The sequence below is a fragment of the Telmatherina bonti genome (assembly GCF_933228915.1).
Source record: "Telmatherina bonti genome assembly, chromosome: 8".
Taxonomy (NCBI): domain Eukaryota; kingdom Metazoa; phylum Chordata; class Actinopteri; order Atheriniformes; family Telmatherinidae; genus Telmatherina; species Telmatherina bonti.
In genome coordinates, this window is record NC_136626.1 from 11,668,637 (window position 1) to 11,687,579 (window position 18,943).

Consider the following 18,943-nt stretch of genomic DNA (forward strand, 5'->3'; position numbering starts at 1 on the left):
TCCATTGTGTGTTGGAGAGGCTGGTCAGGATTATCTATAAGTTTGTCCGCAGCCTCAGATGTTTCCTACCAGCAGCCAAACACAGGACCAGCTCGTTGAATTTGTTTTGTTCTTTATTTCCCATCCTGTCCACCACCTATACACTTCGCCACTGCAGACTTTTTAGAGAACTTCTGCAGGTGGCATGTACTGGTGTCCAGTATGTGGTGTACAAGATGAACAGGAAGAGTGACATCACAGTTCTCTGTGGAGCACCTACATCACTCACTACCCTGCCAGATAGAGCACTGCTCACACGGACAAATGTGACAGGACAGTGTTGAATGCACTGGAGACATGGAAAAAGAAGTGTTTCCCACCATGATGCCAAAAGCACCCAAGTGCGAATGGGCCCACTGCAACAGATAGATGACAGCATCACCCACACGTACCTGAGGCTGGTAGCCAAACTGTAGAGGAGTAGGCGAAGGTCATACTTTTAATCTGTTTTGCTCTTCCAGGAAACTTATGAAGATCAACCGTGTGCAATAAAATTTGAAATACACTAAACTCATGCAGTGACTACAGTAGCGTGACAGTGGACTACTTTTAATCCCTTGTGTAACAGTTCCTCATGTTCAACCAAGAGGTCATTTATGGCTCATAAGATAAAAGACTGAACTATTTATGTTAGAGATGTGATGATAAAATGAACAGGTTTCTAAATTAAATCTATAATATTTTTTCTTTTATTACATGCAAAATGTGTGGGTTTTTTTGTGCTTGTCAAACAGAAGAATTGAAAAAGATCTATTCTGGTTGAGTTTGTGCCAACTTCTAGGTAAAGCTGGCTTTAAGTTGAAATCCTAGGACATATGTCCTTTTTCCTACAGATTAAAAAGTGACTTGGATTCATTTATGAACATGTGATTGTTTTTTAGTATTTTTAGTCCCATCAATGAATAATATCACAGAAGAATCTGATCATTTCAGATCAATATACTGTTTTCTGGAATACACACACACACATATATATATATATATATATATATATATATATATATATATATATATATATATATATACACACACACGTTTTTTTTGTTTTTGTTAATACATTTTGAGGAGAAAAGGAATTGATACATTACAAACTAAAAAGTAGTTACATATTATACCACTGTGAACAATGCATAAAATAAATCCGTGTCTCTTAGTAGTGTCTTGCAAAAATGTTTGCTTTTCAAATCAGTTTGTTTACGTTTTTTCTGGATGTTTATTTCATTTCCAAGACAGTACCCATGCTCATTTATTTATTTATCCATGTTACTATTTATAGCAAGCATCTAGGGCGCACAAACCCCCCTGTGGCGATTCTTATTTTATCTGAAACTCACCCTGCCTGAAACTCTGGCAACAGCTGAAGTAGAAAGCAACATTAATAGACACGTCCACCGTACGTCATGACGACACTGGAAGGCCCTAACGTGAAGCGTAGCGTAACATTCCATTGAGAAGAAGAGGGAAAGATGGCGTCCTCTAATAATCCTCGCAAATTTAGCGAAAAAATCGCTTTGCATAATCAGAAGCAGGCAGAAGAAACGGCTGCTTTCGAAGAAGTGATGAAAGACCTGAACATCACTAGAGCTGCACGGGTAAGACCTTAACATTTAAGCTTTTCAGTTTGTTGCATCGCTGTGTGGCAATTAAGGAACACTGCGGAGATAAATATAAACGATGATGGGTTGCTAAGTGGCTTTATGGCATTTTACTATTTTTAGCTACAGCTATACAGCATCACAAACTGAGGTCCCATGTTGTTGAAACAGCCAGCATTTATCTCAGATACAACATACAACTCGCATGCAGCGGTAATTTGCTTGGCTAGCTTGCTGCAGCTATGAATAATGTGCACCTGCTGTTTGTCTGTGGCTGGTTATCAGCTGCTGCTGCACACATTTCGTCCGCTTACGGACCATTTAATCACTCCACGACAACCTGTTCGGAGAGTTACCAGATACTTACTAAACTGGAGCACTATTTGGGGTATTTGGAAGTGCTAAGGGAGCCTTAGCTATCCAATCAGATGTTAAGCAGCTTCTCCAGCTGTGGATCCCCCCCGCCCCCATCAGCTATCCTGTATTTACCATAGACCAGTCTATGGTATTTACCTGTGGTGATGTTACATCCGTGTCACATTAGTTGATAGTTAAGCTTTAAGTAAACAGAGCCTGCGGTAACAAACTGGCTCCTTTGACATTGTTTTACTGTCGCAATAAGTACAGTTTGTATATGGTCCAAGCGCGTCAATATGGACAACTTTTTTATCCATTACTATTAATATAATACCTCAGTGGTTAGATCCATAGATTAGTTTGCTGCATTAGTTGTTTAGACTAACTTTTAGGGGTGGCAAAATCAAATTGAAATATCAAGATTTTTATGTTTCACAATTTTAAAGTCGATTTTTTTTTTTCAATTAAAAATGGATTTTTATCCATTTTTATTTTTTATTGGCTTTATTGATCTTTTTACTTGTCTTTTTGGGCATCATGGCAACAGAATGATGGTCGGGCTACTGGATTATTTTCTCCTAACTGAAATCAAGAAAAATTACTAGCAAAAAGAAGTTTTATTAAAAAAGAAAATTTTGTTTTTAATCTACAAAAATCAGCAATATTGAAGAATTTTGAGAATTGCAATTTAAATTGATTTGGCACCCAAAAAATCAGAATCGAATCGAATCAGGACAAAAGCATATCGTCACAGCCCTACTAACTTTGATATAATAACTTAGTAAATTGACAAATCAATGCATAAAATCACTGTAATGGTGATTATTAGTGATTTTAGACAGGGTTAGAAAAGAGTAATTATCTTGGTCCAGCTTCTCAATCATTAAGATTTGCAGCTGCTTTCTATGTCATTTTAGGGATGCACAATATTTTTGATGGGAGTAATTTAAAAAAAAAAAAAAAAAAAAAGCTTTCTATGAGTTATTACAAATCTGATATAAATGCCTGGCCAGAAAAAAGTCACTTGGATTTACCAAAGCAAATAGGTACAAGCCTCCTGTTGGATAATTAGTACATGGATGATTATGTTTCAGCAGCTGGCAAAAAGTTATCTAACCCTAACTGATTTAATGGGTAGCCTTTCCTTAAACCATGTGGAAGGACACATCACATAGTTGTGGAGAAATTTTTAATCCGTTTATAAAAGATAAAATCATTGGCATGCATGAAGCAGAGAAAACATCCAAGGAGATTACAGAAATGATTAACTTTGGGTCAATAACTGTCCAACATCATATTAAAAACTGAAAGGATAGTGTGGAATCACCATCATCTTCAAGGAAGAGATGTGGTTGGAATAAGACCCTGAATGATTGCGATCTGTGATAACTTAAACATTTGATTATTTTAAATCGAAGAAAAACAACAGTAGAACTAAGGGGTATTATAATAGTAAAATTAAGAGCATTTCCACACACACCCACAATGCCGAGGGAGCCCAATAGATTGGGACTGAAAAGCTGCATAGCTGAAAGAAAATTACTAATTAGTGAGGCTAACCAGGGACAAGGCTTCAATTTGCTTGGGACCATAAAGATTGAACTCTGGCACAATGGAAGAAGGACTGGGTACGCTCAGCTTTAGCAACAACCACTTAACATAATTTTTTAAAAATTTGACGCTCCTATTCAGTGTGATGTTTCTTCTTTTAAATCAAAATGTCAATTTTAACATTCCCAGCTAAGAGCCATTGCTTTTCTGGGGAGCACATAGAAAAAAAATTCTGTCTTTTGTAAAAGAAAAGAAAAAAAGCTGCATACTAAGAATACTTGAATTGTCTATGCAGATCTTTTCAAATGATATGTAATTTTTTTTTTTTTATTATAATGTTTTGTGCAAAAATCTTGTCACATCTCAAGTTAATTCACCTCCCTTGACATATTAAGATATACAAGCCATGCCTGAAGTAGCCTTATTTACTTTTTTGTACATTTCCTGTGATGTTTGGACACCCCAATCTTACAATATGTTTGGTGTTTCTTAAATGTTCTTACCGTCATAAAATGTATACCATGGAACAAAAAAAAAGGAAAATAAACCAATGCATTGTCTAAATGTGTTTTGCTGCCAAGGGTATACAAGGAATCACCAGCTCCGAAAGTCTTGGGCCAGTGTCACTCAGGTTTTAGAAGTTTCTTTGATGCAATACACCTGATATAAATCCAATTATTCTCCAACCAGAGTGGATTATCTCTGCTATATACAATACACAATCTACATTTTTGAGTAGATTACCCAAAGTTCGCATAAAACAAGGCCATCAGGGATTTTTTTTTTTGAAAGAAAAAAAGTATAAGGCAGTCTATACCCCAAAAATTAAGTTTCTTGCTGCCTGCAACATATCCACTGACTATGTAGAGTTTTCATATATTGATAATTTAAAAGAAAAAAAAAACATATATACTGTTTAATTTTTATTTTTTACTTGGAAAATCAATCAGTTGTTATTGTAAGTCTGCTCTGCCGGAAATATGCCTTACAATTGTGAATCTGATTCCTAGAAATTATATGGAAGTGTACTTTAATGGTGTACGCCTTAGCTTCACTGTTTATTATTTTCTGCAAGAGGAAAATGTTTTATGGTCTTTACCTGATTTATCTAATTATCTATTTATTTTATATGTTGTCACCCAGACATTGATTCATTGCATTATTTCTGATCATCATATATCTGTAGTACAAATTTTTTATTGGTATACAAGACATCCTGGTGTTTCCTAGCAACATACATGACTTTTTGTGACTGATGTTCATGTTAAGACATGTGGTTTAAGTAATAGCCAAGTTTTTACATGAGAAATCTAATTAATAAAACCAACTGTTAATCAGGTTTCACTGTCATTAGCTGAGTTTATTTTTATTATTTGTGTCGTCTGTGCCTTGAGTATTTATCATGGAAAATCCTCTTTTGCCTGTCCCACCATGTCACATCTGTCAATTAATGGAATCATTAAACTTGCATATCACCAGTGTAGACTTGCATGCATCCTTCATTCATCATTCATTAACTTATTGTTTTTTGTTTATTTTTGTAAGTTGGATTAGTCATTCACTCATGCTTTCATGCAATTTTACTTTGCACAGTTGCAGTTACAGAAGACCCAGTATTTGCAACTAGGGCAGAATCGTGGACAGTACTATGGAGGCTCACTGCCCAATGTCAATCAGATTGGAAATGGCAACATTGACCTGCCTTTTCAGGTGAGCCCTTAGCCTCTCTTGGCTGGTAATTTAATCGTTTGTAATAGATCAGTGTACCCTTGTCGGCTGTTGGTGAATATTGAACACGCAGGATCCAGTTGTCTAACGTATTGGTGAAAAATTGGTTAAAAACAGACATTCCCTTTTATAAAACGCTATTGGAGTCTCCAAGCTTTTCTTTGGCTGTGACAAAAGGGAAATGTTAAGAAAGTACTTGCTGGTCAAGGCTGCATGTTTCACCATGTTTTATTATGATGATTTCAGAGTGGAGGAAGAAAAGAGTTTAAGATTTTCCCAGCACTGTAATTTGCTTCCTAAATTTTAAAAGTATACCATTGCTTGTCATGGCTTTCCATCTTTAAATACATTTGCCAACTCAGGCATCAATATGGGGCACCCATGGCTTGACTCATTTTGAAATAAACACATTTGCACCATTTATCCTTGAAGTTTTTCTCTGTAAGGTAGCTATTTTTCTGGGTTCATTTTCCTGGTGTTTCCACTTCAGAACTCTGTGTTGGATACCAGTCGGACAACCAGGCATCATGGGCTGGTGGAGCGCGTTTACCGTGATCGGAACCGCATCACATCTCCTCACCGCCGGCCGCTTTCTGTTGACAAACATGGTCGCCAAATATCCTTTTAATTGCAGCATGCGGGGATCAGGTTTTGTTTTTGTTCTTACTTTTGTTTGATATGAACTCGAAATCCTTATATTTTTTAGTCTTTTAATAATTTGTGTTGAGTTTAGGAATTAATCAAGTCTATTATCCTTAGCCCAGCTTTTTTCATTCTCCCGCAGGTTTAAAATTGAGGCAGAAAAACCTGATAAAATCTGTATTAACAACAACTTTGGCTATATATTTAGATTTAATTTTTCCATGTGCACTTGGCCAAAAGCAGGTTCATTTTCCTAAATAAGCTCTCTGTAGATTTTTACCATATTTTGTGTAGTCTTATTACTTGCTTGACGATATTTTAAAAAATATATAATTAAAGTGACTGCACATCCCTTCAAATGAACAAATACCTCTACATTCACTTGTTCCAGGTCAATCGCTAGCTGGCATGAGCCATCTTAATGCATAACATAGATGTGTTGATAGAGCGGTATCATTTTACAGTTCTGCGAACAGACTTTGAACAGTGTATGAGTAAACTGGTTGCTTGACAACCCGATATTGAATGGTGCTGTGTGTACTGTATGCTGCACTTGGGATTAAGCTTCCAAATGGATTTCATTATTAGATTAGAAAACATCCAAGTCTTTGGACACCTGTGCCGCTTGTGTGCCGGGTGTTGGGCGAGTTCAGCCAAGTGGGATGAAAATACAGATTATCCAAGATCTGCTTTTTGATCTCTCCAACCTTATTACCCTTGACTACAATCACATTGACAGCTGTCCTTACAGCTCAGTTTACCTCTCCCCACCTCCAGACACGAGCTGGAGAAGGTAAGCCACCTCCTTTTGCTCATTTCAGGTCTTTGTGCAGTCGTGTGAATCCAACCAAGCACAACAGCCACAGGCTGAACGACATAATTACAAAACCATTTTAGTATAGGTGTGTGATCTGTGAAAAATAGTGTTGGAAAACTGGCATACTTCCACTGGTATTTTGCCGTGGTTTTGCTGATTCTCATTTTCAACTAACACATACAGGACAAATTCAGACTCAGCCTTGCATCAGAGCGCCATGAATCCAAAGCCCCAGGAAGTGTTTTCAGGCGGATCACAGGAGCTGCAGCCTAAACGAGGTAAAGGAGCATCCAGTTACAAACATTCATTCATTCATTTTCCGAACCGCTTATTCCAATTCAGGGTCGCGGGGAAGCTGGAGCCTATCCCAGCCGGCTTTGGGCGACAGGCAGGGTACACCCTGGACAGCTCGCCAGTCCATCGCAGGGCCACACACAGAGACGGACAACCACACTCACGCTCACACTCACTCCTAGGGGCAATTTAGAGTGACCAATTAACCTAACATGCATGTCTTTGGATGGTGGGAGGAAGCCGGAGTACCCGGAGAGACAGTTACAAACACACAGAGCTTATTTTATTTTTTAATGTGTAATGTGTTAATCCATGTGGCAAACCTCAAATAGCATGAAAGGGTTGATGCCACATAGAAGTAGACTCATTGTAAAATATTGATGAAGTAAATGGATACCGATCTCCAGAGAAGTGTTTCAGCATGCTGGTACTACACTCAGCTTGCTGCAGAAATGTGACCTGTCTAAATGAAACTGACTCAGGATGTCCTGGAGAGCACAATCTATAATTAACAGATTATCCATCGACTGTCTAATTATCCATTGATTATGTCAGTTACGTGTGATACTCTTATACATAGTGATTCCAAGGTTAGCTGGCATCCATTCAGTCCGTGTGGTGTAGAGGTGCATGATATTTTTCTAACTCTGTGGGATATGTATTGCCATATATAAAAAAAAAATAAAAAAAAATACAGGGATTATCAATACACAACTTGAATAATACTTTAAGTTATGCAGCACTCCTGCCACATTGTTAACAAATAGCCTGCACTAATTTTACTTTTTTTTGTGAATGTTACAAGTATGATTTTTGTCTGTATCGAGAGCTTTTCTGGTTATCTTTTACTGCTTGCTTTAATTGTGCTCGGTCCTGAGGACATGTTTTGGTCTATAATGTGCAAACGTGACTTGTGTTTTAGCATAAAGGTTTGTTTATTGCCATTAGAAATAAACAAACTTGTGTGTCAAGTACCCTTAAAATTGATGAGAAGATGAAGTTAATTTGCCCTCCTTCATTGCATGTGATGTGACTATTGCACACATGTTTGCGATGATGATGCTCAAACATTGTGCAGCTCTAGTCTGGTGGTCATTTAGATATTTTTAGACTCTTAAGAATCTGGTCAATGGCACCACTATCTTCTACATGCCTGGCTCCGATACTGATGACACATTTCTTTAAATGATTGTGTATTTCATCTAGGCAAGCAACCTTGTTTTGTGTTTTGATAATTAGTGCTGCTGCTGACGGTACCTGGGACGGAGAATTCAGAGTCAAATGCAGACAAGGATCCACAGGAACAATTGTGGGATGACAAGAAGGTACCAGCGATACTGAGGGCTCCGAAGTGTTTGCTTGTTATCCATGATTGCAACTCATGTTTATATTTTCTTCTCAGGATGATACAACAAAACCTAATACATGTGATGTCCCAGGAATTAAGTAAGTTTTCTTAGTTTACTGTTTTATTATTCTGTCAAGTTACATCACTAAAAGTCACAATTCAAAATGGTTGCAAGTGTTCAGGAAAGGCACATTTACCTCCATTACTGTGAGGCTATTCCAGTAAACCAGGATAATTTTCCAAATGACAAGCCATTACTATGATATTTAGACTGATCATTATTGTTCTGTACAGCACTTTGGTCCACTTTTTTATTTATAAAATGCTTTATAAATGAATTTGGATTGATATAGTTGGACTCAGACACGAGGCAATGGATGCAAGGCGTGACATGTGGGCTGTGTTTTATTTTTTTGTGCGTGTTTTTGAGAGTCCTCGTTTTTTCCTTTTTAGTACCACAGCAAATGTTTTTTTTTTTTTTTTTACAAATCACTACAAATACTGTGTTAATGTTTCATGAATCTGGGATTTTATCATTACCACAAGTTGAAGTGGAAGATTAGAAATATCTTTCCAGTTACAAAATACTTTTATGCATCTTTTAAAGCATCACACTTTATGTGTATTTATGGTTTTAAAGATGTTTATCAGAATGGGTCTAGATTTTATTGCTATCATATAAGAGCTTAAGAGGCAGATTTATTTTAGTTTTGTTAATTTTTTCTTTTTCATTTTGAATTTTTTACATATTGATAGTTTTATCTGGAAAAGATCTTTAAAAGTTATGTTTGAGTCTTTTTAATGACCTGCTACTACTTTAAAAGCATATTCTTTAAAGAAAAAAAATTAAAAAGAATATGAATGCAACATGGTCGGGTCAGAATTGACCAAATGCAAATGTTGATGCCTTTAGTGAACAAAACACTTGTGTATATGGTTTGTTCTGAGTTGTTACCCTTTGTATATGATAGATGGATTGTGTATTTTCTAGTATATTTCCATCACCGGACCAGGAATTGAACCCATCTGTGCTCCCAGCTGCACACAACACTGGAGGTTCGCTGCCTGATCTGACTAACATTCAGTTCCCTCCTCCATTATCCACTCCACTGGACCCTGAGGACACTGTGTCCTTCCCCTCCTTGAGCTCAGCCAACAGTACAGGCAGCCTGACCACCAACCTCACCCACTTGGGCATCAGTGCTGCCAGCCACGGTAAGAAGCACTATTTCATGTTTATTAATTAGAAAGACAATTCAGCAAAACGAGGACGAAAACATGTCGTCAACTAGGGATGCAAAGGACTGGATTTTTGCCAGCCACTGACATTTAATTTTAAAGCAACATCGTTGCTTATCTCAGATGTCAACTATAATAGATTCTACTGCAAACAGCCTAAAATCATTACAGGGAAACTGTTTCTGACAAACACTCCAAACTGTATCAGTAGTATTTTTTTAAACTGTGAATCCAGGCCAGTTGCTAACTCTTGCATCACCAACTCGACTGTAAGCCCATGCGTTGTTGGCATGAGTGTAGAGTCTGGATTAATAGGCTGCAGGACGCTTTGTCATGGTTCCCGAGTGTTCAGCCTTTCAGAGCCGATGATCAGTTTGGCTCCAAAGCCTCAATTACTTACTGCCTGTCATATTGGAACACCTAGTGTGACTCACTCGATGTCATCTGCTGCTGTAAGCTTGCCAACTTGCTCTTCATTTTGTGCAGCATTCCCCTCTCTGTCCACTGGATGTGTTTTACCTTTTTTGCAATATCCCTATTTCTAGAGAAGACATCAACCCCAAACCGGCTGTTTGCTTGCTAAAAATAGTACGTCTCTGTAGAAACCTGGAACCGTGGAACAATTCAGGCCTTCCCGGCTGTTTTTGTAAATGTTTATAAAGCTCTACAATGGATATTTTGATGGCATCCCTGTCATGTTTGTGTAAAACGAAACAATGCTGTAACATCACACAGCATCCCAGAAGAAAAACATTGTGAGGTTCCTCAGCCTCGGGGCACTGCTGGGCAACAGCAGCTCCAGATGTGCACATAAAAAATGTCACTGTGCCTTCAAATGAGTCTGGAAAGCAGAGTTTTAAGGTCAGAAGGTGCCACAATGTTTTTTACTTCAATAAGGCCGTGCAGTAAGACTTTCTCCACTTTTGACACAGCAGTGTCTAAAAGCAAGAGTTCACCTTATACTTCAAAATTTTATAATCCTAAATGTGGAGATGAATATTTTGGACGAATTTGTGGAAGTGTACCTTTAGATCATTTTGTATTTCCTGCTGTTTTCCTTTGTCTAATTAAATGAGTCAGTGCATTTACAGTGTATTGGCCAATTGAAGCCCATATCTTATATTTTAGGGCTGTGAGGATATGCTTTTGTCCCGATTCGATTCTGATTTTGGGCTGCTTTTGGGTGCCGATTCGATTTAAATTGTGATTCTCACAATTCTTCAATATTGCTGATTTTTGTAAATTTAAAAAAAAAAAAAGTAGCCAGACCACCATTCTGCTGCTATAATGCCAAAGAAGACAAGTAAAATGATCAATAAAAACAATAAAAATAAGAAAAATTTTATAGTGGACTAATTTGATATATTTGAATAAAAATATATGTATTTTTAACAAAAAATTTAATTTTAAAATTGTGAAGCAAAAAATCCCAATTTCTGAATTTTCAATTCAGTTTTCTCACCCCTAAAATACACATACATACATATATACATATATATATATATATATATATATATATATATATATATATATATATATATATATTTGGTACATGTGTTGCACTATAAGACAGGAAATAGAAAATAGTGTGTGTAGGGTGTGTGTTAGGCCGAAAAGGAAATTGTTTTGACCACTTTGCCGGGAACACGGTGTTGATGCTCAGAATGCAGTTTGTTTCTGGACATAATAGAAAATGAACTGGAAAATAAATTGGCATTTAACTGTAACTAGCAGCATCTGGACAGTTTATTAACATCACCCACACCAGGTAAAAGTGAGTCAGCAAAACATCCGGATCTTCAACGTTCCAGTGGCTTAAAATATTGGCTTAGCCCCTTCACACAGTGAGAGTAAAAATCATTTATGTCTTCATCTATTTTTGTTCTTTTCTTTCCTCTTTAGGGATCCCCACCTCCTCTCAGTCTACCATGACTGTAACAGCACAGCGTCAGCAGCCAACAGTGGTGCCACTCACCCTTACCTCAGATCTCCACCTTCAACAGTCTCCGCAGCAGCTGTCACCCACTCTCTCTTCCCCTGTCAATATTACACAGGTGAGGATCTGCTGGGCTGTCCAAAACTGAAGCTTCATAGTAATTTGTTTCCTCTTTTTTACATCCAGAGTGGTCATTCACCACATTGGAAGTGATCATTGTGAAACACCGTTATGAGTTGGAGGATATACCTCACTAGTTTGTGTGCATTTTTCTGTAGGCTCTGCCAGCGGAGTCATTAACCCTGGAACAGCAGCTTGCCCAGTACCCTCTCTTCAACCAGCTGACCGCTCAGGCCCAGGCTCAGCTTATCAGTGACCTCCAGAAGCAGCAGGCCCTGCCTCATGGCATCCAGCTCATTGCTTTACCAACTCCGGTCTGCTCTGTTGCACCTACGGCAAGCAGCCCCTCTCCAGACAGCCAGACTACTGCCAGCATGAGCATCAGCTCGGTAAGAAAGAAGAAGTCTTGAAGTGGACACATTAGCCTGATTTTAAAATGACTGGGATCCTTTTACTTATTGTTGGTTTTGCCACTTTTTTCAGATAATTCCTCAGCTATTCAGAGTACATGCTAATGTACTCTGCTCACTGGTTTTCTTGGGGCACATTCACACAGGCACTTTTTGGTCCCCTATAACAAACCCACAGATGGTATAGTTGGTTTGGAGCAGTGCAAATGCCCAGTATGGCTCTGATGTGGACAAAAAAAGTGAACTCTGGTCAGTTTAAACGGATGTTTTGGATCGAGACCCATCAAGTGAATGCTGATGCAGTTTGCTTGCAGTCTGAATGTAAACGGTCCGTCCAGTGAACAACAGAGAGGTTGTACAGCTCGTCACAAAGTACCATGTTTCAGAATTTCCTGCTCTTTAAAACCGATTCCCCCGGACTACCATGGTGTGAATGTGCCCCGGGTGGTGTGAATACGTACCTTTCTGGCTCATAAAAACAACAAATACTTCTTGCCATCTGGCACACTGTTTTGGATTTTATTCTTGTTTTTGGTGAGAAAAGTTCCTGTGATTCTCTATTAGACAACAGCCTGTTAAAGGTAAAGATATTGATGTGTAGCCTAAATATAGAAAAAATAACCAGCCACATATTTTTCCCACTGTGGTTGTGGATGGTAGTTTTTGATCCTTCAAGGTTTGTGTGTGACAGGCATGAGGCATAGTGCTAGCTAACCCTCTTCCCTCCAACAGTACCGCAATCAGACTGGCTCACCAGCCACTCAGTCTCCAACCTCCCCAGTCTCCAATCAAGGCTTCTCCCCCGGAGGCTCGCCTCAAGTAAGAGCCCACCCACCGAGCTAGCTGCTGTCTGGGGAAGAAGGGCTTCACTTCTGGGGGAAGGCTTTGTAGTTAGGCTGCTTTTCATCTTGTGTATCAGCAGTTAACCACTCCGTGTCAGCAACTGCATAACTCATTTCTTCATCACTATTTCCACTGCTCACTGTGTGCATGACAACATGCTGATGGTTTGTAAAAGGAGGCTCTGACCATTTGTTAGTTTTAAAATTTTAACATTTAATCCTCAGGTCTTCCCAGTGTTCACCACAACTAGCTCAAGTTGTGTTTTTTGCCTTTTAAAAACAAATGATCTTTTTTCAGAAACTAAACTTAATTATCACTGCTGAGAATGTGGTTGTTTTTTAAAGATCATTTATAAAAAAGTGCCTTGTGCAAAATACTAAATATATTAGATTCAGCATTTTATTTGACAGTCTTCTTTGCCTCCTGAATGACATTTTAGCCTTTTTTGAAACAGCTTTATGTCTGTTGTGTTCTCTTATGTCCATCTTCGTTTGTTTATACAGGATAAACCAAAAGTCTACAATTTATTGCAAATTCTGTGCATCATACTATTAGAGACCAATTACTCACACAGAAATTGAGCCTTAATTTAAAAAAAAAAGCATAGCTTTCATGGATAAAGCCATGTGTGATACTTAGAGACTTCTGATGGAAAAGGTTGACCAGGGATCTACTTCACTGTTTAATAAAACCATTCACACAGTGACCACAGACCGTATATAAACGATGGACGGAGCCTCCGGTGGTTAAAAGTGAAGCCTATGTGGAAGTGCATAAAACTGCAGTTCCCCTTTCATCCACTAGGGGCTGAAAAACAGAGCGAATCCTCATAGACTCCCATGTTAAAAAGACCAACTTCACAGCAAAAATAAAGATGTTTACAGCCTGGTTCAAAAATCCATTTTCGGTTATTTAGGTCAGGTTTACCTTCATGACAACTGTGGGGGAGGAGAGGGTTTTTTTTTTTCTAACTCGCCTGTTTAAAAGTAATTTAATCTCAAAATTCGGCATATTTAGGGATATGTCCTTTTGATTGACAGGTACCCGATCTCCCGCTTCAAGTAAAACAAATGTAGAACAACCGCGGTTTTTAGCCGGTTAACAACATGACTTAGCTTGAGCCCGCTTACCTCTGTTAGCTGGTTAGCTCCTGTTATCTCCGGGTTAGCTCGGTTAGCTCTTAGCTACAGAAAGCTCGGAGTTTGCTCAATGTCAATCATCCACCATGACGCTCACAGCTCCCCTCTCAGGTCCACCTCTTTGCCCATATTTATATTTTCCAGGGCGAAACGTCACGCTTGCCTCTGCCGAGATGGCGATGGTAGGAACCGCCCACCGAGCTTCCATTCAGCTTTTCAGAAACCTATGGGTGATATCATGGAGGCTACATCCATCTTTTTATATACAGTCTATGGTGGTGACTCATGTAATTTTTAAAAACATCTTCTGTCAGCCACTCCAAATTTTCATTCACCACCCCTGTTATCAGATTCCTCCTGAAGTGTTTTATGTCACAAAGGTGGTGTTGAGGTTAGCGTTAGCATTATCCATAGAGACAGAGACAGATCTCAGAGTAACACCCAAGATAAACATGCCAAAGTTTCCCTTTAACAATAACATTTTGCTTCATCATGAACTGGGCTGCCATGGCCGATGCAAAGCACTGTTGTTTTCTTTTCAAATCACACTTCATGTTCACATTCCTGCTCATTGTTTTTATGTCTTAGTTTTATTTAAAGCTATCAAGTGTATGTGTGTTAAATTCAAATTTAACACCCAGGCATTAAAGATTGTGTTTATTATTCTTCATTGTTCATATATTGTATGACTGTTTTGTTTCTTAGCCATGACAGCCATAATCATGAGATCCACACGCTTTTATTCACTGCTCAGTCTTGAAGTTGTGACTGTATTTTGCTTGTGTCTTTTGTTTCTTCATTGCTGAAATGTTTGCTTGTGGGCTTGGATAACCTCCCTTTCTGCTAATTTAGTTTTCTGTATTAAAGTCACTTCCATGCCATTTGTTCTGAAATGTGTTGCATCTCTCTCCCTCCAGCATATTCCTGTGGTGGGCAGCATATTTGGCGATTCCTTTTATGATCAGCAATTGGCGTCCAGGCAGACCAATGCTCTGTCTCACCAGGTAGCCTTAAATGTACCCAGGACAGAAGGGATTTTCTCACATTTTCTTTCTGATTGTACATTATAATCCTATTATTTCAGCTTGAACAGTTCAACATGATTGAAGGTCCCATCAGCTCCTCCAACCTTTATAACCAGTGCTCCACACTCAACTACACACAGGCAGCCATGATGGGTCTCACTGGGAGTAGCCTACAGGACTCACAGCAGCTCAACTACAGTACCCATGGCAACATCCCCAACATCATCCTTACAGGTAGTCCAACAGATGTGATTTCACCTATGTACACACTTATGGTGTCTGCTATAATTATCACAGCTGGACAGCTTAGTCGCATTTGCATTTGTTTGTTCTCCTTGGATGAAGGAAACCTGTCTTCTCGCTGTAATTTCTTTTCAATATTAGTCCTTTTCCATGTTGATTTAAATTTCCACAGATAAGCAACAGGAAGGTTTAGCATCATATTCACCGAGTTGGACGCTGTTTTTCCATTGTTATTCATGTTTGTCTGTTTGTTTGTTTATTCCAAGCAGTCACACTGTTGCCAGCTCTTCGTTGTGTTCAGTGTAACAGGTTACCGTGACAATATAGCTTTTTTTGGGTAATACATTACACCAAAAATATCCGTAAAAATGGCTTTACTATGGTGCAGGAACAAGCTTTTTTGCATTAGCTGAGTTGTGTAAAGTTCTGATCTGTTTAGGTGGTGTGTGCATGCGCTGCCTGTGTGCGTGTGTCTTTACCTGGACACATTGCCATAGAGATCGATTTGAGTGCAATAACTGCTCGTATGTCCACTTCTAGACTTCATAGAATAAAACAAGATTGTTTAGAAGTCCCTGAAGTTTTACTCTGCTGAAATTTGACGGCACAGATCAGTGGAAGGAAACTTCTCTGTCTGTTATATGAGCTGATCAGTCTGACAGCTGTTGATCAAAATCATCCTGCTATCAGAGAGTTAAAAAGGGTGTACATGATGGTATTTAATAACAAATATAATTTCTTTTAGCAAACTCATTAAAAACCTATAGCAGAGACCTGAGGAGGAAGTTAGATCTGAATGGAGGTGTGGTTCTTCCAGGAAAGCTTTAATAGCACTAATTTACATGAGAACGCATTAATGAGGCGTTGATGAGCTGCGGAAACTTCAGCCATATGAAAATTTGATCTTAGAGAGTTCTAGTAGCCTGTATCACTACAGTATGACCACATAGCTTCCTTTATCATGTTTGTGGATTTTACTATGAGACAGGGCCTGTTATATGTGGCTGATTGAAGACGATTCTTATTTGTTTGCACTTTTGGAAAAACTAGTGTTCCTTAAATGCTGAACAGTGCCGACTCCTCATGCTGTGAACTTCACTCTTCATTAGAATAATTCCGTTAATGGTGCAAGTAAAAAAAAAAAAAAAAAAAGAAATTGTAGCAATATGACCTCAGGTTTATCTTTGAATCCTTAAAAATGTGTTCAAAGCCCACCTGCATTTCTCAAATGTCCTGTGTTTCAGTCACAGGTGAGTCTCCACCGAGTCTCTCCAAAGAGCTGACCAACTCTCTGGCGGGTGTTGGTGACGTCAGCTTTGATGCAGACACTCAGTTTCCTTTGGATGAGCTGAAAATTGATCCTCTCACCCTGGACGGTCTGCACATGCTCAATGACCCTGACATGGTGCTCACTGACCCTGCCACTGAGGACACATTTAGGATGGACAGGCTGTAACTTGCATACTGACTTTGGCCTGGAACAAAGAAGAAAAAAAAAAAAACTAACTTGTGAATGGAGAGAAATAAAGGGCAGGATGAAACCTTTCCCTTGTTGCATGGCTGTCCAGCTGTCCGACCTCACCCTCGACTTCGTGAAGCCCTTTGAAACGATGCGCCACCAAAAGATAACAGGGAAAAAGACATCTGGTGGCCATTGGGGGGGAATGGGCTCGCCGTCGTTTTGAATGAGATTGGTCGTTCAGTGCTTTCGCTAGCCTACTGTGTTAACAGTGTTTCATTACATGCCACGTATATTCCAAAAATGCACATTTGACTTTTTTTTTCTTTTCATATCCACTATTTCTTCAGTTGATATTTGCTTGAAGCAGAAAGCTGCTAAGACACAATACCTGTTGTTGTGGCTATGTCTGAAAGAGCGGGAAAAAAACAAAACATAGCCAGTTTGCTCATTACCCTGCAATGAAAAGAAAGGTTATCCCATCACACCATAACAGCTTTCTATCTCACACTCAGAGCTTTATTTTTGACAACCAAATGTTATTTTCATCTTGTACTATCTGTTTTTATGTTTCTTGTATTTATACATTTATTTATTTGGTTAAAGATTTTATATTCAATGTCATGACTTAAATTTGATGCCAAATTGTAGTCTGTAGGTGTAGTGTAAAAAAGAAAATGCACTGATGTAATTTTTGTCTATTTATTAATTGCTAACATATTTATAGATGTGTTTGTCAAGTTACTTGGTTAATGACGGAGTGTAAAACCTCCCCATAGTTGCTCTTTGGTGTTAGATGTGCCATTCTCTGATGTTGATGTGCTGCAGCCCAACAGTCAAATCCAGATATCACAGTTTTTAGCACCTCCTCAGAGAAGGCTGTGTGCTCCAGAAATGGGTTGGCTTTGTCCACTGGAGGCAACATTTTCTGAGAAAATTATCAGGTATTCCTATTTAACCAGAACGCAAGAAAAATGCATCAAAATTGAGACTGATGTCCGTCCTAATGAAGGAAGGCACTTTGTTTTTAAACCAGAGAACACTAAAATCTTAATCTTTTTAAGTCGTCACTGTGAAATCACCTGATTTTGCCTTACAGTAGCATCTTACTGGTCTACTTAAGTGTCTGATGTGATAACGTATTTTCGTAACTTATTGTAAAATTTTCTTGTATTTAAGAGGAATTCTTGGTCAGTGATAATTGTGGTCATGTTGTGTAAGGTTTGACAAATCAACGTACTGTATTTTGTAGCGGTACACTTTATAACCAAATTGTTGGTTGTTTTTGTTTTGTTTTTTTGAGTAGGGCAAAAAAGAGAAAGTTCAGAAGGTTTATAGTATTTGAGAAGGAGTGCAATTATGGGGAGGTTTCTTGCTCCTTGACAGGGAATCTCTAACAAAAATGCAGCTGACCTTTGACACATCAGTTGTGAGTTAATGATTGATGGAAAAGCAGTGTCAATGCCTCCAAAGGTTGATTTTTCAGATGCAAAGAAGAAATTTTATGAGAATTTATAAAAAAGCATTTCATATTATGTCCATATAAACCATATGGATAAGATAGATTAAATAGTAACTATAGGTTCTTCTTAGGAAAGAATACGAGTGTTTTTGATGTATTAAGTATTGTCTGCAGTGTTTCAGCAACACTAAAACCTGCGCTGTTTCATTCAGTCTTGTGAGTACACAAGTAATATAGAAAAGGTATTGGTAATAATCACTGGTATGAACTTCTTGATCCAAAATTGTTTACAATTTTAATGACTGTTTGCCAAATGTGTGCATCTTTACAACTGACAGGATAAACAGTAACTTCATTCAGTGCCAAGAAGTCTGCCTCAGCCTTTTGTCAGAGTTTCCCTGAGAGGCTAATCTAGTTGTGTAGGATCATTTTTGGTATATTGTGATGTTTGTGCGCACATGTGCTGATGTTTTTACTCAACTAAAGCGCTGATGGGAAGACTGTCCTGCCCCCCACCATTCCCCTCGTGAAAGGAATCACGTTTGGATTTCACCTTCACAGTTGGGCAACTTGTGTTCATTGTCTGCTGTAAAGCTCCATCAGCGGTTTTCTTTGCCTTTAATACACCTGTGATTCCTATGCAAGTAATACCACAAAGTACCCTTAAAGGAAAAGTCCAACATTTTCCACCAGTTC

General features: G+C 38.4%; 1 protein-coding gene across 1 annotated transcript; it reads left to right on the forward strand.

Moving 5' to 3' along the window:
- The first annotated feature begins 1,499 nt into the window (after nt 1–1,499).
- Nucleotides 1,500–17,817, forward strand: crtc1b (CREB regulated transcription coactivator 1b). The gene is made up of 14 exons (XM_079244480.1): nt 1,500–1,631; nt 5,136–5,252; nt 5,761–5,894; nt 6,652–6,705; nt 6,913–7,007; nt 8,263–8,348; nt 8,426–8,469; nt 9,363–9,586; nt 11,513–11,664; nt 11,825–12,055; nt 12,809–12,895; nt 14,976–15,062; nt 15,143–15,317; nt 16,571–17,817. Exons 1-14 carry the CDS (start codon nt 1,506–1,508, stop codon nt 16,780–16,782), a joined length of 1,824 nt encoding a protein of 607 aa, XP_079100606.1. The 5' UTR covers nt 1,500–1,505; the 3' UTR covers nt 16,783–17,817.
- The last annotated feature ends 1,126 nt before the right edge of the window (nt 17,818–18,943 follow it).

What these genes read in the sequence shown, in the direction of transcription:
- crtc1b (XM_079244480.1), top strand. Translation starts at nt 1,506, where the DNA reads ATGGCGTCCTCTAATAATCCTCGCAAATTTAGCGAAAAAATCGCTTTG. An exon ending in CCAGCATGAGCATCAGCTCG is followed by an intron (nt 12,056 to 12,808) that starts GTAAGAAAGAAG and finishes TCCCTCCAACAG; the next exon opens with TACCGCAATCAGACTGGCTC. An exon ending in CCCCCGGAGGCTCGCCTCAA is followed by an intron (nt 12,896 to 14,975) that starts GTAAGAGCCCAC and finishes CTCTCCCTCCAG; the next exon opens with CATATTCCTGTGGTGGGCAG.